Source organism: Lepidochelys kempii, chromosome 23, assembly GCF_965140265.1.
Source record: "Lepidochelys kempii isolate rLepKem1 chromosome 23, rLepKem1.hap2, whole genome shotgun sequence".
Taxonomy (NCBI): domain Eukaryota; kingdom Metazoa; phylum Chordata; order Testudines; family Cheloniidae; genus Lepidochelys; species Lepidochelys kempii.
The window spans coordinates 15136140-15155818 of record NC_133278.1 but is presented as its reverse complement, the minus strand read 5'-3'; the positions used below and the strand labels follow the sequence as shown (position 1 = coordinate 15155818).

Below are 19679 nucleotides of genomic sequence, written 5' to 3'. Positions count from 1 at the left end.
AGCGGCGTGGGGGCTTGCGTCCACGCGTGTGTCTCTGTCAGTAGTGGTTTGTGGGTTTGTGAGTGAGACTTGTTGCCGTGCGAGTGTGTGCACCTGTCAGTCATTGTTGTGCATGCAAGATTGTGTGTGGGTGTGGGTGTGATTGTGCATCTCTACATATCAGTTGCCATGGTGTGATTGTGTAGCTCTTTGTGGGTATCAGTTGTCACAATGTGTGTCCGATTGTGTGTCTGTGTGTGTATCCGTTCTCGTGGGGGGGGGTGATTGTGTTTGCCTGTTTATGTATCAGTTGTCAGGGGGTGTGCCATTGGGTATCCGTGTGTATCCGCTGTGCATCGCTGCGTGTATCAGCTATCGTGGAACGGGCGGGCCTGGGCATCTCTGGGTGTATCGGTTGCCATGGTGTGCCTACGATGGTGCGGCTCTGGTTGTGTGTCAGATGGTGGGTGCAGTTGTCTCTCGGGGTGTATCAATTGTCACAGTGACTGCGTATCAGTTGTGTGTGTGTGAGGGGGGGTTGGGATTGTGCATCTCTGTGTCCGCCAGTCGTCGGGGGGGGGGGGGGGAGGTGACTGTGCCTCTGTGTATCAGCTGTCCTGGGGTGTGTCGGTCAACACGGTCTGCGTGTCTGGCCAGCTCTGTGTTGTGGTGTGTGTACCCCCCTTACAGCCCCCCCCCCCCTTACAGCCAATCTCTGCGTCACAACGGGCCCCGCCCCCTCCATTCCCTCCAGCGCCCCAAGGGTTAACCCCTGGAGCAGGCCAATTCGAATGACAACACGCGCTGTGTGTGTGAGCTACACCCGGCCGGCCTGTGCGGCGTGGGGGGGGGCTACCCCCGGCCTGGGCAATGTGTCTCTGCCGGTGTTGCATCGGGAGCCGATTTGCCAATGCTCAATAACCAGCCAGCAACTGTCCGACTGTACAACCCCCCCTCCCTCCTCCGCCTGTTGGCAGCAGGGAGGGTGTGAAACAGGCGCAGGGGAGGTGTAGCCTGGGCAGTTTCAGCAGAAAAAGAGCTGGGATGGATCCGGGAACCAGCTGGATGGATTAAACCAGGGAGGGGGGGCTGGGGGGGAAGCTTGGGGACCCCCCCTTGCACCTCTGGACTGGGGCCTGACTCACACACAGACACACACAGGGCGGTTGTGCATCCACCGATCCAGGAAGCAGAACAGCGCACTCCAAAAAGGAAAGGTAAGAGAGACCCCCCTGGAAAATAGGTTATAGGGGGACTGGCTGGCTCAGGGGGGCAGGGAATGGGGCAGGGGCCTGTCCCCTCTAGGGGGCACCGGCTCCCATCCAGCCCCAGGGCGGGGGACTGGCTGGCTCATGGGGGCAGGGAATGGGGCCTGGGGCCTGTCCCCTCCAGGGGGCATCGGCTCCCATCAAGCCCCACAGCAGGGGACTGGCTGGCTCAGTGGGGTATGTGTGGAGTGGGATAAGGGCCAGGCACTGGGGGACACCGTGGGGTTGGGAGCAGGCTGGAGGGCAGGTGGGTGCTGTGCTGTGGGGGCTGGGGGGACTGGCAGAGCTTAGCTGGAACGTGTTCCTGAGGCCCTGTGCATCCGCTCCGCCCCAGAGGTGGCTGCATCTCAGCGTCCGGCGAGGGCTCTGGTCCGGTGACAGGGGCAGTTGGGGTGGCTGATCTGAGGGTAACCTGAACTGGAAACAGGGGCAGGGGGCAGTTGATGCTGAGTTGCTAATGGGCTAAAGTGGGGGGAGGGAGGGGCTGAGAGCCAGGACTCCTGGGTTCTTTCCCCGGCTCTGGGAGGGGAGTGGGGTCTAGTGGTGAGTGCTGGGGGATGTGGGGGCTGGGAGCCAGGACTCCTGGGTTCTCTCCTTGGCTCTGGGAGGGGAGTAGGGTCTCGTGGGATGTGGGGGCTGGGAGCCAGGACTCCTGGGTTCCTGGGGTGGGGGGGTTAGCAGTGCTTTGGCCTGGCTGCATGGCAGAGTGACCGACTTCGTGCTGCAGGGAGAGGTTGCTGCTGAATCTCCCTGGCCCAGCACCTCTCCTCACTCAGCGGGGCTGGCCAGGGCTCTGGGGGCAGGGGGCATTTTAACCCTTGCAGCGCCAAAGAGGAAAGAGGGCCCCCCCATTGATATGCACAGGCCAGAGGGGGGCTGGAGGGGCCCAGGCCCTGACTCAGGGATTGTCCCTGGCCCCCTAAGCAGCTTTGGAGTCAGCTGATTGCACCAGCAACCGCCGAGTTGTTAATCCCAATTTTAATGAGAGTCAGGAAAATGGACAGACGCCCCTCCCTGCACTGAGCCGGAGAGAGAACCCCGCCCCACCCCACCCCCCGCTCTAACCACTGGACCTCACTCCCCTCCCAGAGCAGGGTAGGAACCCAGGAGTCTGGGCTCCCAGCCCTCCCTGCTCTAACCACCAGACCCCGCTCCCCTCCCAGAGCCGGGGAGAGAACCCAGGAGTCCTGGCTGCCTTCTGATAGATGATTCATTCCTGGGCTGGTTATGCCGGGACTCTGGAATGCAGGAGGCCCGTCCGACTGGTGCCACCGGTGTCCTTGTGCCTTTGAGAGAGGAGGGAACGTACGCTGCGTAATTAGCTGGCAGGGTGTGTTGCAACTAACTCTGGGGCAGGGCAACCGGGAACCAGCTGCACAGGGACCATTTAGCCACCTTTGGGATGCAGCCACCTCTGGGATGGGGCAGCTGGGAAAAGGCCACACACAACACCACAGAGGGAGGGCTCGCCCAGCCCTGAGATGCAGCCACCTCTGGGGCAGGACAGCTGGGGAACAGCCTCACATAACGCCGCACAGGAATGGCTCGCCCGGCGCTGAGATGCAGCCACCTCTGGGGGGGGGGGGCGACTGGGGAACAGCTGCTGAAAGGGAAACACCCCGCTGTGGGTGGGGGTTCCGTTTTCTGGGGGCCAGCATCCCAAACAGTTTCCTTGAGCAGGAAACCCTGGTGAGTCCAGGGGTGAATTTCACACAGATCCTTTCCGGCTTTTCTGGCATCAAACCCCGTCAGCAAATCTTTGCTGGCACTGGGGGCAGCCCTGTGCTATGGGGGGGGGGCTGCTTGGTTCAGCCCCTGGGTGGGGGACCAGGTAGGAACACAATAGGGGGATACCAGCAGGGGGCGCTCTCTCCTGGCAGTCAGGGCCGGGCACTGGATTGGGGGGGGGGGCTGTGGGGTGGAGGGCTGGGCAGGGGGTGCTGTGGGGTGAATTCAGTGGGGCTGTGTGGAGCCTCAGGGGGCACTGTGGGGTGGTTTCAGTGGGGCTGCGCTGTGCAATGGGGCTGTGCTGTGGGGCACCTCCTCCCCCCTCGCTCTGTACCTGCCCAGGCCGCAGCCAGGAATGTGTGGGATGCCCCCTCCGGCCCTGCACCATGGGGCGGGGGGCAGCACAAACAGGCCCTGCCAGCCCCCGCAGCCGCCGGGCCGGGGGTCCCCAAATACCTGGGGGGGAGCCCCTCAGTCCAGGGCATGGGCCAGGGCGCGGGACTGCTTAACCCCTGCGGTTCCTGCCGGACGCCGGGGTTCTCCGGAGACTGTGTGTCGGTGTGTTGGAGTGTGGGCTACCCTGCTTGTGTGTGTGTGGTGTTGGTGTGTCTCTGTGTCGTTGTGTCAGAGTGTGTTACCTTGTGTAGGTGTTATTGGGTGTGCGTGTGTCGTGCTGTATTGTTTTGTGTGTGAGATTGTGGGGCGTTGGAGCGGGCATTGCCTTGGGTGGTGTTACTGTCCGTGTGTTTTGTGTTGAATTGTTGCTTTAGCGTGTGTTGATGTGGTAGTGTGTTACCTGGTGTGGGTGCTGCTCTGTGTCTTTGCCTGGTGTGTCCATCTGGTACCTTGTATGTGTCTGTGTTGTGTGTACGTGAGTGTGTATCTGTGTGAGAGAGGGAGAGAGAAGTGTGTGTGTATCAGTTTGTGTGGAGCTCTGGGTGGATTGTGTCTCACTCTGCATGTGGAGATCTCTGTGTGTGTCACGGCTGGTGTGTAGATCCCTGGGTGCATGTCCCAGTTTGTGTGTCACAGGTGCTGTGTCCCTGGTGGCCTGTCCCTGGCTGTGTGTGTCCCTGGGTGTGTGTCCCCGGTGGCCTGTCCCCTGGGCTGTGTGTGTCCCCGGCTGGTGTGTCCCTGGCTGTGTGTGTGTCCCCGGTGGCCTGTCCCTGTGTGTGTGTGTCCCCGGCTGGTGTGTCCCTGGCTGTGTGTGTCTCCCTGGTGGCCTGTCCCAGGCTGTGTGTGTCCCTGGGTGGTGTGTACCTGGGTGTGTGTGTCCGGGAGCGGCAGGCGTGTCCCAGGCAGCCAGTCCCTGGGTGTGTGTGTCCCTGGGTGTGTGTCCCCTGGGCTGTGTGTGTCCCTGGTGGCCTGTCCCTGGCTATGTGTGTCCCTGGGTGGTGTGTACCTGGGTGTGCGTGTCCGGGAGCGGCAGGCGTGTCCCAGGCAGCCAGTCCCTGGGTGTGTGTGTCCCTGGGTGTGTGTCCCCTGGGCTGTGTGTGTCCCTGGTGGCCTGTCCCTGGCTATGTGTGTCCCTGGGTGGTGTGTACCTGGGTGTGCGTGTCCGGGAGCGGCAGGTGTGTCCCAGGCAGCCAGTCTCTGGATGTGTGTCCCCAGCTGGTGTGTACCTGGCGGTGTGTGTCGTCCCCCCCCCGGGTGGCCTGTCCCTGTCTGTGTGTGTCTCCCTGGTGGCCTGTCCCTGGGAGTGTGTGTGTGTCCCTGGCTGTGTGTCCCCTGGGCTGTGTGTCTCCCCGGTGGCCTGTCCCTGGGGCTGTGTGTGTCCCCAGTGGCCTGTACCTGGCGGCGTGGCCCGGCCCCGGCGCGCCAGGGGTTAAAGGCGCGGCCCCGCCCCCACTCCCTGCCGTGGCCGCGGATCGCGGCACTTCGCTCCCAGCTCGTCGGGCTCGCGTGGGGGGGGGGCTCGTCGCGCCCCCCCGCCCCCCAGGTGAGTCCTGCCCCCAGCCGCTGTGCTTGCGGGGGAAACAGCCCCCCCCAGACCCTGAAAAGGGGAGGCAAAGGGAAAAGCCCCCCCCCAATCCCAGCCCCCCACGAGACCCCCCCCGGGGGGTCAGAGCCGCGAACTCGTGTGTTTTCGTCTCGTGGAACAAAGTTAGAGTGGGGGGGGCTGATCTAAGTCCCCCCGGGGTCACTCCGGAGTCACTCCTGATTGCAATGGGGGTGGGGTCGGCTGCTGATCTCCGCTCCCCAGCACCGAACTGCCCCTCCCCTCATCCGCCCCCCCTAAACACAATAAAACTTAGCCCCCCCCCCCGTGCTCTTAACTCCGACGTGGCTAGTGGGGTTAATGGCTGAGCTTGGGGATCACCTCTGGATTGGAAACTGGAACCCGGACTCCTGGGTTCTCCCCCGGGCTCTGGGAGGGGAGTGGGGGCTGGTGGGTTAGAGCAGGGGGTGCTGGGAGCCAGGACTCCTGGGTTCTCTCCCCGGCTCTGCGAGGGAAGTGGGGGCTGGTGGGTTAGAGTGTGGGGGGGTCTGGAAGCCAGGACTCCTGGGGTCTCTCCCTGGCTCTGGGAGGGGAGTGGGGGCTGGTGGGTTAGAGCTGGGGGGCTTGGGAGCCAGGACTCCTGGGGTCTCTCCCTGGCTCTGGGAGGGGAGTGGGGGTGCTGGGAGCCAGGACTCCTGGGTTCTCCAGTGGGGGTGGGGGCGGAAGCTTCCGGGCTGGGGCAGCGCTGAAGGTGTTAGCAGGAAATTGCTCCTGTGAGGATCCCAGGAGGGGACCTGTCGAGTCCTGCCCGGGGCCGAGCTGGGGCTGCGGAATCAGACGAGCCCCAGGGGCCAGACGCTGTGACGTGCCGGTGTGGGGTGTCGCGAGGACTTCCGGTGCCCCCCAGCCCTGCCGGTGCCCCCCAGCCCTGCCGGTGCCCCCCAGCCCTGCCGGTGCCCCTCACTCCCGACCCGCAGCCCCCTGCCAGCCCAGCCCTGGGCCCCCCCCCCCCCAGCTCTGCCGGTGCCCCTCACTCCCAGCCCTGGGCCCCCCCCAGCCCTGCCGGTGCCCCTCACTCCCGACCCGCAGCCCCCTGCCAGCCCAGCCCTGGGCCCCCACCCCGCCAGCCCTGCCGGTGCCCCTCACTCCCGACCCGCAGCCCCCTGCCAGCCCAGCCCTGGGCCCCCACCCCCCCAGCCCTGCCGATGCCCCTCACTCCTGACCCGCAGCCCCCCGCCAGCCCAGCCCTGGGCCCCCCACCAGCCCTGCCGGTGCCCCTCACTCCCGACCCGCAGCCCCCTGCCAGCCCAGCCCTGGGCCCCCCCCAGCCCTGCCGGTGCCCCCGACTCCCGACCCACAGCCCCCTGCCAGCCCAGCCCTGGGCCTCCACCCCCCCAGCCCTGCCGATGCCCCTCACTCCCGACCCGCAGCCCCCTGCCAGCCCAGCCCTGGGCCCCCACCCCCCCAGCTCTGCCGGTGCCCCTCACTCCCAGCCCTGGGCCCCCCCCAGCCCTGCCGGTGCCCCTCACTCCCGACCCGCAGCCCCCTGCCAGCCCAGCCCTGGGCCCCCAACCCCCCCAGCTCTGCCGGTGCCCCTCACTCCCAGCCCTGGGACCCCCCAGCCTTGCCGGTGTCCCTCACTCCCGACCCGCAGCCCCCTGCCAGCCCAGCCCTGGGCCCCCCCCAGCCCTGCCAGTGCCCCCGACTCCCGACCCGCAGCCCCCTGCCAGCCCAGCCCTGGGCCCCCCCAGCCCTGCCGGTGCCCCTCACTCCCAACCTGCAGCCCCCTGCCATCCCAGCCATGGGCCCCCCCCAGCCCTGCCGGTGCCCCCGACTCCCGACCCGCAGCCCCCTGCCAGCCCAGCCCTGGGCCCCCCCAGCCCTGCCGGTGCCCCTCACTCCCGACCCGCAGCCCCCTGCCAGCCCAGCCTAGGGGCTGTGGACAAGAACCATTCACGGAACAGGAATTCGCTGCTGTCCATTGAGGATCCTGAGCAACTTGCCCAGGACCTCTTCCCCTCCCGGACACCTGGGTCCCCATTCCAAATCCCTCCCTCCCTCCCCTCATCCCTGGGCTGGAGCCTGGCGGGCAGTTCTGGGAGGCGCGGACCCCATTTCTCCTGATGCCCCTCAGGGGCTAAGGTTGTTGTGATGGCGTTTAGGGGTACGGGTCTGGACACCTGGGTCCCTGGCCCACCTCTGGGGGGCTGGGAGAGCTGGGGCGGGGCCTATTGTCAATCTTGCCCCCAGCCCTTTTGGGGCTGTGGGGCACCCTACAGAGGCCTGGTTCCCCCTGGTCCCTTTGTGGGAGGGGGGGACACCCCCGCAGTTCTGCCATTGGAGGGTCCTGTGTGATGGGGGTGGGGCAGAGATTATATGGCATGTTCCCTTTGGGAGGGGATTGGGGTCTAGTGGTTAGAGCAGGGAGGACTGGGAGCCAGGACTCCTGGGTTCTCTCCCTGGACCTGCCCAGAAACCTCCTGGATGTTTCTTAGTGGAATTTGTCTCCTTTCTTTCCAGGTCCGAGGCCTTAGATTCCCCCCCACCCCCCTGACCATCGCAGGGAGGGGACTAGTAGTGGGAGGCGGGAATGGGGCCTTTGCCCTCTAGGGGGCACTGGCCCCAGGGTGGGGACTGGCCGGCTCGGGGGAGGGATTGGATGGAGCCAGTGGGGTGCTGTACGTGGGGGGGGGGGGGGCAGCGGCCTGGCAAGGGGAAGTGCCCTGGGTCCCCCTCACCCCGTCTCTCTCTCTCTCTCTCTCTCCCCCCACAGACGTTGGGGATGGGAGCTCACGGCTCTTAGCCAGGCCTGACCCGGCCCCCCCCGCGCTGCCCCCCTGGCCCCAGCATGGAGGTCAAAGGGCAGCTCATCGCCTCCTCCAGCTACAGCTCAGCAGGTAAAGGCCCCGCCCCCTAGGACCCTGGCCCCGCCCCCTAGGACCCTGGCCCCGCCCCCTAGGACCCTGGCCCCGCCCCCTAGGACCCTGGCCCCGCCCCCTAGGACCCTGGCCCCGCCCCCAAGGACCCCCTCCTGCCCTGACCCCGCCCCCACAGAACTCCCCAGCCTGCCCATGCCTCCCCCCCGCACATATCCCTTTCCTGGCTGTGACCCCCACATCCTCCTGTCTCCTCCCTGCAACTCCGACGCCTCCCCATCCCCCCCCACCCCCCCATCAGCTGTGACCCCCCGTCTCCTCTCTCCCACCCCCCCGCAGATGCCCTGGTGCGGGACCCCGGCGCGCGGCTGCGGCTGCAGGAGCTGCTGGAGCGGCAGTGGGGCCTGCGGGAGGCGCTGGGGCTGCGGGTCGCCGAGCTGCGCCGCCTCTGTCTGCAGGAGGCCGTGAGTATCCGGGACCCCCCCCCCCCCCCCGCGCCAGGCCTGCCTGGGCGTTAGTGCCTTGGTAGCTGCATAGCTATAGTAGGCTATTCTCCTTCTCTGCCTCTCCCCCTTCAGCGCCAAGGGGGATTCGAACCTGGACCGTCCCCTCTAGACCTGAGGGAGCCGTGCCGCGAGCTGCGCAGGCATGGTAGGCTCTTATCCTGCTCTGTCCCATCAGCAGTAGTAGGTTGCTATCCATGGTCTCCAGCCCTCCCCAGGATTTGAACCCACAACCTGGAGCGGCTCCCTATGCTGCCCCTAGATTTAATGGCGTGACCCCATTAGCTGTGTTGCTCGAGTAGGTTGCTCTCCATTTCCCCCCATCAGCGGCAGTGGGTTGTCGTCATCCTCTCCAGCGTGATCTGAACCCACAACCTGTCGTGCGGTGCAGCTCTGTTAGCCGCATACCTATAGTAGGCTATTCTCCTTCTCCATCCCCTCCCCTCCGGCAGTAGTAGGTTGTTATCTTCTGCCATTAGCTGCATAGCGACAGCAGGCTGTTCTCCTAAGGCTTCTGCCCCCACCCGCCCCCAGGAGCTGACAGGGAAGCTGCCCCCCGAGTACCCGCTGGAGCCGGGGGAGAGACCCCACCCCGTCCGGAGAAGAGCGGTGCCCGCCCACCGGGGACCTGGAGCTGAGGTGAAGAGGGGCCTGGGGGGGCGGGGCTGGGGGGGACAGGAAAGAGGGGGTGGGCTTTTGGGGAAGGGGGGCCATGGAGGAGTTGGGAGGGGGGCTGTGGCTGGGTGTGGGGGGGCACACAGTCTCTAACCCCCCGTCCCCCCCAGGCGCTGGCGTGGGAGCTGTGCCGGGAGCCGGGGGGGGCTGTGGCTGGGGGGGGCGCAGTCTCTAACCCCCGTCCCCCCCAGGCGCTGGCGTGGGAGCTGCGCCGGGAGCCGGGGGGGGCTGTGGCTGGGGGGGCGCAGTCTCTAACCCCCGTCCCCCCCAGGCGCTGGCGTGGGAGCTGTGCCGGGAGCCGGGAGGGCGGTGGGAGCCGGGGGGGGCTGTGGCTGGGGGGGCGCAGTCTCTAACCCCCGTCCCCCCCAGGCGCTGGCGTGGGAGCTGCGCCGGGAGCCGGGGGGGGCTGTGGCTGGGGGGGGCGCAGTCTCTAACCCCCGTCCCCCCCAGGCGCTGGCGTGGGAGCTGTGCCGGGAGCCGGGAGGGCGGTGGGAGCCGGGGGGGGCTGTGGCTGGGGGGGCGCAGTCTCTAACCCCCGTCCCCCCCAGGCGCTGGCGTGGGAGCTGCGCCAGGAGCCGGGGGGGGCTGTGGCTGGGGGGGCGCAGTCTCTAACCCCCGTCCCCCCCAGGCGCTGGCGTGGGAGCTGTGCCGGGAGCCGGGAGGGCGGTGGGAGCCGGGGGGGGCTGTGGCTGGGGGGGCACAGTCTCTAACCCCCGTCCCCCCCAGGCGCTGGCGTGGGAGCTGCGCCAGGAGCCGGGGGGGGCTGTGGCTGGGGGGGCGCAGTCTCTAACCCCCGTCCCCCCCAGGCGCTGGCGTGGGAGCTGTGCCGGGAGCCGGGAGGGCGGTGGGAGCCGGGGGGGGCTGTGGCTGGGGGGGGCACAGTCTCTAACCCCCGTCCCCCCCAGGCGCTGGCGTGGGAGCTGCGCCGGGAGCTGGCCGTGCAGCGGCAGGTGGTGGAGGCCGCACGGCGCCTGGCCCTGGCCCCGGAGCTGTCGGATCAGCAGCGTCGCCGGCGTCGGCAGGTCCAGGCCGAGGCCGCCCAGCGCCTGCGGGAGCTGGAGGGGCAGCTGGGGGAGACGCGGGCCCGGCTGGGGGCGCCCCGGGGAGCGCACGGTGAGAGAACCCCCCCCATCCCAGCATCCCAACCCCCCGAAATCTCCGGGCCCCCTCACTCTGGACCTCCCCACCGTCCCTGAGCCCCCCGGGCCTGACCCCATGGGGCACACCCTGAGAACCAGAGCCCCCCGAACGCCCCCACAGGCCCCCTTGTCTCCCTGACACCCCCATAGTCCCTTGGATACCCCCATGGCCCCCCAATGCCTTCACAGCCCCCTTTCTTTCCCAGATGCCCCCTAACCCCTCGGACACCCCCTCTTCTCCCTCATCACCCCTCCTGAGTTCCTGTCCCCCGACCCCCCGCCAAGCCCCTCAGTTGCCCCTGACCCCCCCGGCCTCCCCCTCACTGCCCCCGCTGCATTCGTGACCGCCAGCATGCCAGAGATTTTCAGAAGGGGGGGATGTTCCAGCACCCCCAAGGCTGTTAAGGGGGGGGGATTGCAGACTTGGGGGGGGGGGGCTGGCACCGGCGGGGGCTTATAGGGGACTGACCCATCTCCCGGTTTCCATTCCCCAAGACGAGGCGTTCACCTCCGAGAACAGCTCCCTCTCCGAATCGGCCAGTCACGAGAACAGTGAGTGTGTCAGGATGCCTGGGTTCTCTCCCTGGCTCTGGGAGGGGAGTGGGGGGCTAGTGGTTAGAGCGGGGGGGGCTGGGAGCCAGAATGCCTGGGTTCTCTCCCTGGCTCTGGGAGGGGAGTGGGGGCTGGTGCTGGGGGGGTGGGGCCCCCAGACCGGTGGGGTGTGGTGGGACAGTGTGCAGGTGGGGTGGACAGCTTGGCTTGCAGCCCGGACTCCTGGGTTCCACCCTTTGCCTTGCGTTCTCTCCCCCAGACGACCCCCACGGTTCCCACCCGCCCAAGGTGGGCCCCTCGTCCCCCCGCAGCCGGGATCACCTCCGCGCCGTGTCCGGCAGCCCCGACCGCCGGCCTGGCTGGCGAGGGCCCCCCACGGAGCTGGGGGGGGGGGCCGCCAGCCGCCGCAGCTCGCTAGCCAGCCCTACCAGGTGGGTACAGGCCACAGGCCAGTCCCCCCCCCCCCCCCCGCAACCCGCTTCTCACACCCCTGGTCTCCCCTGCTGCCTCCCACTCCCCCCATTTACCCAGCCCCCCAGCCAGTGGGGTTCCCCCAGCCCCCCATCCGGCCGGGCCCAGCTGGTCTCAGGTTTTGTTTGCTCCCCCTCAGCCCGAGTCGGACCCTGCCCCGGAGCGTGTCCAGCTTTGAGGGCCGGAGCGTCCCAGCGACCCCGGTTCTGACCCGGACCATCTGCAGCAGGAGCCACGACGTCAGGTACCGGAGCAGAGCCCCCCTAGCGGCCCCCACAGCCCTGCCCCGGGGAGAGCGACCCCCTAGCGCCCCCCCAGCCCCGCCCGGAGCAGAGAGCCCCCCTAGCGCCCCCCCCCGGGGCCCCGCCCGGAGCACAGCCCCCCTAGCGCCCCCCCCGGGGCCCCGCCCGGAGCAGAGCGCCCCCTAGCGCCCCGCCCGGAGCAGAGCGCCCCCTAGCGCCCCCCCCGGGGCCCCGCCCGGAGCAGAGCCCCCCTAGCGCCCCCCCCCCGGGGCCCCGCCCGGAGCAGAGCGCCCCCCTAGCGCCCCCCCCGGGGCCCTGCCCGGAGCAGAGCGCCCCCCTAGCGCCCCCCCCCGGGGCCCGGCCCGGAGCAGAGCGCCCCCCTAGCGCCCCCCCCGGGGCCCGGCCCGGAGCAGAGCGCCCCCCTAGCGCCCCCCCCCGGGGCCCGGCCCGGAGCAGAGCGCCCCCCTAGCGCCCCCCCCGGGGCCCGGCCCGGAGCAGAGCGCCCCCCTAGCGCCCCCCCCGGGGCCCCGCCCGGAGCAGAGCGCCCCCTAGCGCCCCCCCCGGGGCCCCGCCCGGAGCAGAGCGCCCCCTAGCGCCCCCCCCCGGGGCCCCGCCCGGAGCAGAGCGCCCCCTAGCGCCCCCCCCCCGGGGCCCCGCCCGGAGCAGAGCGCCCCCCTAGCGCCCCCCCCCCCGGGGCCCCGCCCGGAGCAGAGCGCCCCCCTAGCGCCCCCCCCCGGGGCCCCGCCCGGAGCAGAGCGCCCCCCTAGCGCCCCCCCCCCGGGGCCCCGCCCGGAGCAGAGCGCCCCCCTAGCGCCCCCCCCGGGGCCCCGCCCGGAGCAGAGCGCCCCCCTAGCGCCCCCCCCCGGGGCCCCGCCCGGAGCAGAGCGACCCCCCCTCCCCAGGGCCCCGCCCGGCCCCGCCCGGGGGAGAGCGCCCCCTAGTGCCCCGCCTGGGGCCCCGCCCAGCCCTGCCTGCGGGACAGCGCCCCCTAGCGACCCCCTGCCCCATGGTGCCCCACAGTGCCCAGACCTGCCTGGGGAGAGCGCCGTCTGCCGAGCCCCACACCTGACCCCCGCAGCACAGCGACCCCCCCCCCCGTGCGTCTCCGCTTCACCCCTCGGTCTCCCGTCCTGCTTAGCGGGAGTTGGGCAGGATCTGTCCAGGTGGGGGCGTGACGTTGGGCTTTGGGGTTGGGGGGTGAATCGGGGGGGCTCTGGGGGTCACTTTGGAGGCAGTGGTACTGAATTTGGGGTGCCTGCTATGCCCCACCCCTCACTAACCCCCCCTTTTCTTTGTGCCCTCCCCCCAGGCCGGACGCCCCCCCAGCCACCCGTCAGTGGTCGGGGAGCCAGGACTCCCAGCTCGGCCCCCCCAGCCGGGACCCCAGCGCCGACCGGGCCCCCCCAGCCTTCGCCGCCCGCACCCGCCGCAGCAACAGCTCGGAGGCCCTGATCGAGCGGGGGGCCCCCCCCGAAGACCCTCCTTTCCGTGGCCCCCCCCGGCCCCCATACGCCGAGATCCTCCTGGACTATTACCTGGAGCCCCACTGCTCGCCGGCCGGAGCCCACCTCTCGCGCCGTGATGCCCCCCCGCCTCCCGGCTGGGGGTACCCCGAGAGCCCCCTGCCACGCCGGGCGGGGCGCGCCAAGTCCTGCGGGCCCCCTCCCCAGAGCCAGCCGCCGCCCCCGGCCCCCCAGCGCCCGCCCCGGGCCGTCCACAAAGCCTTGGCCCTGGAGGGGCTCCGGAACTGGTACCTGCGGAACGCTGGCGGAGCGGGGGGGGCCCCCCCGCCCCGGGACAGGAGAGGGGGGGCCCCCCGTGGCTGGCCCGAACCCCACCCCCGGCCGGAGACGGGGGGCTACCTGCCCCATTCGCTGAGCTACGCTGGGCAGCCGCTGCAGGGCAGGTATGGGCGTCGGGGGGTCTGGCAGCCCTGAGTTAAGGTTGGGGGCTAGGGGACCGACCCCCCCCCTCAGAATCAGCCCCCCCACCTCTCCCCCACAGCAGGGGTACACCAGCCAGAGGGGGTTGTTTGGGGGGCGGGGGAGGCTCATGCGTCTCTTGCTAGGGCGTCGGCCGTTCATCAGCTGCCCCCCTCCCCACCTGCATGGGCTGTGTTGGAGGAAAGGACCCAGGCGTCCGAGAGGGGTGGGTGTGTGTGTGTGGGGGGGACGTTAAGGACCCAGGCGTCTGACTTGGCTGCAGGGTTGGGGCACGGGGGACCCCGGTGTTGGTGGGGGAGGCAGGAAAGGACCCAGGCATCCGGCTCTGCTCCCTGGAGTTGTGGGGAGGGGGCAGCAAGAAGGGACCCAGGCGTCCGGGGAAGGGTGACTCTCTCTGCTATGACTTAATCCATCTCCCCCCTGCACCTTCCTCTGGCTAATCTCTCTCTCTCTCTCTCTCTTCCCCCCACATCTCTCCCCCACATCTGTCTCCCCACCCCACACGTCTGTCTCTGTCTCTGCCTCTGTCCGGCAGACCCTTCGCAGACCTCCTTTACCCAGACGGACCTGGCGCCCCCTCCCCCAGCCTGGGGCCCCCCTTGGATGTGGAGAGACACCCCCCAGGGACGCTGGTCTGACCTCCATGTGGGGAGGCAGGGACAGCCAGGGGTTAATCTCACATGGGGGGACGCTCCCCTGCTGGACGGGGGTGTGTGTGGCATCAGGCGGATTAGATGTGGGGGGAGATTCACCCGGCCCCCCGCTAGGGTGGTGTGGGGCACGGATTCTCACCCCCCCCCATGGGCTGAGACGACCCCCCCCAGCAACCTCAATCTCCCCCCTGCCCACATTCAGATATGGGGGACAGGTCCTGGCTGGGAAATCAGCCACCAACTGAATTCCCGTTCCCACCGGGAGTAACTGCCCCCCCAAACCCGCCCCTTTCTAAAAGTCTGGACAGACACCCCCCCCCCCGCCCCACCCAACACCTATCAGCTCCCTGACACCCCCCTCATGTTCCCTCCCCCGCGTCTGGCCATACCCCCCACACCACATCCCTCTCCCCAAACTGAGACAGATGCTCCCCTTCCCCCCCCCCCCATCCAGTGAGCCCCTCCCAAAACAGCCCCCCTCTCCTGTCCGGCTCAATTAGGAAACGAACTCAAATTCTTGACATTCCAGCCCTGGCCGGTGTCCAGTGGATTTTCCTTTAAAAGTTACACACAAGAAGAAAGTCACTTTTTTTTCCTTTTCCCGCTGGATTTTATTTGGGGGGAACTGGCAGGCGGGCGGGGGGGTGGGATTCTACCTCCCAGGTCCCACCCCCCCCACCCCCCATGATCCACGTGTTAGTAGCGACGGGCACCAGCATGCGACGGGCTCTGGACCTCGACTTCGCCCCGTTCCCAGCGCGTGGATTGTAACGGGAATTTCTTTGGCAAATGTCAAACTGGTCACTGTGCAGAACGGGGTTTGTATAATACAGAGCGCAAAGGCGAGGCTGTGGCATGGTGGCTTGGCTGGGGGGGGCGCTGGCGGGGGGGGGGGGGCATTTCCGACCAGTTGGGGAGAAACGTCCCAAAATGTGATGCCTGCCTGAGTCTGCAGAGAGCCTGCGCCGATCGCTCGCAGAGGAGTGAACTGTCCTTAGGCCAGGTCTACCCTACAGACTTAAATCAGTATAACTATGTCGCTTCGGGGTGTGAAAAATCTACACCCGTCCCCCTCCGAGCAACATAGTGACCTCGACCTAACCCCCCCGTGTAGACAGTGCTAGGTCGGTGGAAGAACTTCTCCTTGCACCTCTCAGGCAGGTGGATTAATGATGGGAGAGCACGCAAGGGCGTGAGCCACTCACTGCCTCCAAATGGGGCATTAAATGCCCCCCTCCCGGCAGGACATACAGCATGCATCAGGACGGGGCCTGCCCCGCTCCCTCCCAAAACCAGCAAATTACCAGGGGATCCCACTTCTCCCACTAATGCCCCTGGCAGCGCCCTTCTGGCTTTTTTTCTTTGCTAAAAACCTCGGGGGGAAATCCATGAGGCAAAGGGTTCCACAGATTAACGTTAAAAAGCATGCTCCCTTGGGTCAGTGACATCTCACATCAGAAAGGACCAGAGTGATCCTCCAGGGTGACCTGCCCTGTCTCACACAGGCCAGAGAACTGCCCCCCAATAATTCCTCAAGCAGAACTTTGAATTCTGTTGGATTTCCTTCTAGTGGCTTTGGGAGACCCTACATAAACCAAGTAAAAAATGCCTCCAGCTATGGGGTAAAAGAAAACCTGGATTATTCCGCCCCCACCCCATAAACCCTTGAGCCAGCCAGACCCCCCACCCTGGGACCAGACTAGAGCCAGCGCCCCCTAGCGGGGAAAGGCCCCATTTCCCACCCCCTCAAAGCTATGCAAGCATTTATAGCAAGAAATGGCACAGAAGTTTTATTAGAATAGTTGTTTTTGCTCCTCAAATAAATAGAAGGAGTTGTGGATAAATACTCTGCGCCAGATGCAGCATCCCACTGAGTCCTCAGTGCCCCCTTGGGGTCCCCCTTGAATAAACCCCCTCCCACTGCCCCAGCCCTCCCAGTGTTAAAGCCCCTTGTTTCTTTCGTTGCTGTACAAACAGGGTATTTCGGTAGGGCCTACGTAAACAGACCGAGGGGGTTGGTCCCTGGGTCAAATCACGTGGCAGTTAGTTCCACAGGCTAACCACTCCCCCTTCTCTCCTAAATTCTCCATGCCCCTGGGTCCAAACACGTGGTCGTTCAAATGATTACCCAGCTCTCGGCCCCTTGCTGGGCCAAATCATGTAGTGGGGTAGTTCCACAGGCCATTCTCCCCTCTGCCAAATCATGTGGAAGGTAGTTCCACAGGTTAACCATAGTTCATCCTCCTCCTGTTAAGCTCTCCAGGCCTCTGGGTTAAATCATGTGGTTGGTAGTTCCACATGTAAACCATAGCCTGTTCTCCCCGGTTAAAGTCTTCAGACCTTGGGATCAAATCATCTGGCAAGTAGTTCCGTAGGGCCCCCCCCCCCCCCAGCTAAACTATCTGGTCCTCTGTAACAAATCATGTGGCAGGTAGTTCCACAGGTTAGCCATAGCTGATCCCCTCCCCTACTCCAACTTCAAGACCCTGGCTCGAGTCAGAGGGACGCTGCATCTTCATGGTAGTGAGCGTGTGCGTGTAGGAGAGTAGTGAAGCACAGGCCCGAGGCAACGGTGAGGGGCTGGTGGGAAGGACGGGGGAGGGGGGGTCCGTCTCGCTCCTTAAGAGCCAGCTTCTTGTTCCTGGCCCATCGCCTCCAACAGTAGCCCCATGGGCGTCCTCTTCAGCCCAATGCTCTCGATCTTGTTCTCCATTTTATTCTTGAGGTTCCGGAGGCGAAAGGAGGCGTGGATCAGAATCACTGCAAGTGGCGGGGGGGGGGGGGAAAGCGAGAAAGTGGGGGGGCTGAAAGCGTCCCCCGTCACTTGCTGAGAGCAGCCCCCGGCCCCCGCAACCCAAGTCCTGCGACACAGCAAGGCGGCAAGTCGCTCCCCCCTGCCGCAGCTTGGATGCATCGGCCGTGCAGGGAGCGTTTGCATGCAACCTCCCCCAGCGAAAGCTGCCCCGGGGTGGGGACTGCAGGCAGGGATGCTGCGGCGAGAATACATGGGCCGTGCCCCCGCCCGCTGGCAAAAGGAGGCAGCAGCATGGGGTCTGCCTAGGTGGATGCGCCTCTAACATGCAACCGAGCAGCGACGGCCCCCAAGGCTCTTGCAGCTAAACCGCAGGGGCCTGCTGTGCGCAGGGATGCTCCCGCTGGCATGGAGCGGCCCCCCCGGGCACAGCCCCGCCGCAGGGGGAATGCAGCCAATGCCGCTGCCCCCCGCAAGAGGCTGGCGCACCGGGCAGCGCCTGCAGGCAGGGGGGCTTGCAGCAGGGCCCCCGAGCACAGCGCTGCAGGAGCCGTTCCTCGAAGATGCAACCGCCCGCAGCAGGAAGGCTGCGGGAACGGCCCTGCCGAGGCGGCCTTGGAAATGCAACTGCCCTCCAGGGTGGGGGCTGCATGCATGGATCTGGCAGCAAGGAAGTGGCAGCTGTGCCCCCCCTTGCCCTCCCAGCGCCAGTATGCAGCCTGTGACCCATTGATCTGACCCCCACCCAGTCCATGCACTGTGTTACCCCCAGCCTGCCCAACCTCCCCCACTTTACTCACCCCCCATCAATCCCACTTCCCCCAATCAACCCCACTGCATGCCCCCCCCGATCTCTGCTACCCCATGTGTCCCCACCCCCAAATTCTACCCCAGCAAACCTGGCCCTCTTCCTCAGTGCTACCTGGCCCCACAGCATTCCCCAAGCCCTACTTAACCTGACCCCGTAGATTCCACACCCCATCAGGCCCCCACCTGCCGCCCATCCCTCCCCCGACTCACTGGAGATGGGCAGGGTGACTGTCAGCAGGAAGACCCTCGAGCCCCCCAACAGGGACACCAGGCCGTAGGCGCTCCCCAGCACGGCCAGGAGGCTGGCGCCGGGATAGCTGCTCCGGAAGCGCCGAATTGGAGCCTTGTTCTCGGCCGCCCAGACGAAGGCGACGAAGACGAGGGTCACGGCGGAGCCAGAAAGCAGGGTGTGCAGGGGCCGGAAGTACCTGTGGGGACAGGGCAGAGTGAGAACCCAGGAGTCTGGATGCCCACATTCTGCATTGATCCTACCCTCACACCTTGCACACCCCCCCCGGAGCATGCCCAGCCCCCAACCACTTGCATTGACCCCATGGGGAGCAGGCACGCTCCCCCCCTTGCAATTACCCCCCTGAGAGCATTGCACAGCCCCCCCCCACCCCTTGCACTGACTCCCCCGGAGCATGCATAGCCCCCTCCCTCCTTGCACTGACCCCCCCCCGAGCATACACAGCCCCCCTTGCATCGAGCATGCCCAGCCCCCAACCGCTTGTACCAACCCGCTGGGGAGCATGCATGGCCCCCCACCCCTTGCACTGACACCCCCCACCAAGCATTACACCTCACCCCTTGCATTGACCCCCCTGGAGCATGCACGGACCCTCCCCCTTGCACTGACCCCCCCCCCCGGAGCATGCACGGACCCGTCAGAACATGCACTGACCTCCACCCTTTGCACTGACCCCCCCCCCGTAGCATGCAAAGCACCACACTCCTTGCATTGACCCCCCCGGTACATACAAGACTCCCAACTCCATGCACGGACCCCCCCCAGAGCATACACTGACCCCCCCCGTAGCATGCAAAGCCCCACACTCCTTGCGCTAACCCCGCCCCGGAGCATGCACGGACCCCCCCCTTCACTGACCCCCCCCCCCCGTAGCATGCAAATCCCCACACTCCTTGCGCTAACCCCCCCCCCGGAGCATGCACGGACCACCCCTTGCACTAACCCCCCCCGGAGCATGCACGGACCCCCCCTTGCACTGACCCCCCCCGGAGCATGCACGGACCCCCCCCTTGCACTGACCCCCCCTGTAGCATGCAAAGCCCCACACTCCTTGCGCTAACCCCCCCCCGGAGCATGCACGGACCCCCCCTTGCACTGACCCCCCCCCCGGAGCATGCACGGACCCCCCCCTTGCACTGACCCCCCCGGAGCATGCACGGACCCCCCCCTTGCACTGACCCCCCCTGTAGCATGCAAAGCCCCACACTCCTTGCGCTAACCCCCCCCCGGAGCATGCACGGACCCCCCCTTGCACTGACCCCCCCCGGAGCATGCCCCCCCCCGCCGGCGCTCACCCCCCCAGCAGCAGCGCCAGCCCCAGGCCCAGCCCGTAGTTGCTCTGATAATAGAGCAGGTTGTTGAGGACCCGGTTCCTCCAGCGCTGCGGGTCGCGCGGGTCCGGGGCCGCCAGGCGCGCGGGGCCCAGCAGGAAATCGCCCAGCGCCCGCAGCGGGGGCGGCCGCACCTCGGACATCTTCAGCGCCGGCGGGAGGGGGGACTACAGCCCCCGGCATGCACCGCGCCGCCCCCGCCCGCCCGCCGGCCGGGGCCTCCCGCCGCGGCGCCGCCTGGGAAATGGAGTCCTGGAGGCTGCAGCGGGGAGAACGGAACAAAAGTGGGGTGGGGCTGGGAGCCCGGACTCCTGGGTTCTCTCCCCGGCGCTGGGAGGGGAGCCGGGTCTAGTGATTAGAGGGGGGGGGGGCTGGGAGCCCGGACTCCTGGGTTCTCTCCCCGGCGCTGGGAGGGGAGCGGGGTCTAGTGATTAGAGCAGGGGGGGCTGGGAGCCCGGACTCCTGGGTTCTCTCCCCGGCGCTGGGAGGGGAGCCGGGTCTAGTGATTAGAGTGGGGTGGGGGGCGGGGCTGGGAGCCCGGACTCCTGGGTTCTCTCCCCGGCGCTGG

The 19679-nt window shown here is 67.4% G+C and overlaps 2 protein-coding genes across 4 annotated transcripts; one reads left to right on the top strand and one right to left on the bottom strand.

Annotated features, from left to right (window-relative positions):
- The first annotated feature begins 292 nt into the window (after positions 1-292).
- Positions 293-14814, top strand: CCDC120 (coiled-coil domain containing 120). 3 transcript variants are annotated; one of them, XM_073321649.1, is made up of 10 exons: positions 293-442; positions 7688-7811; positions 8130-8254; positions 8828-8932; positions 9874-10081; positions 10603-10659; positions 10919-11090; positions 11270-11374; positions 12682-13278; positions 13851-14814. In XM_073321649.1, exons 2-10 carry the CDS (start codon positions 7763-7765, stop codon positions 13951-13953), a joined length of 1521 nt encoding a protein of 506 aa, XP_073177750.1. In that variant the 5' UTR covers positions 293-442; positions 7688-7762; the 3' UTR covers positions 13954-14814. The 3 variants fall into 3 exon arrangements, with proteins under 3 accessions (XP_073177750.1, XP_073177749.1, XP_073177751.1); XM_073321648.1 differs by lacking the exon at positions 293-442 and adding an exon at positions 4750-4914; XM_073321650.1 differs by lacking the exons at positions 293-442; positions 7688-7811; positions 8130-8254 and adding an exon at positions 8377-8441.
- Positions 14815-15712: 898 nt separating this feature from the next.
- PRAF2 (PRA1 domain family member 2) lies at positions 15713-19295 on the bottom strand. The gene is made up of 3 exons (XM_073321651.1): positions 19076-19295; positions 17741-17958; positions 15713-16728 (listed from the first exon to the last, which is right to left on the bottom strand). The coding sequence occupies exons 1-3, from the start codon at positions 19252-19254 to the stop codon at positions 16589-16591; spliced, it is 537 nt and encodes a 178-aa protein (XP_073177752.1). The 5' UTR covers positions 19255-19295; the 3' UTR covers positions 15713-16588.
- Between the last annotated feature and the right edge of the window lie 384 nt (positions 19296-19679).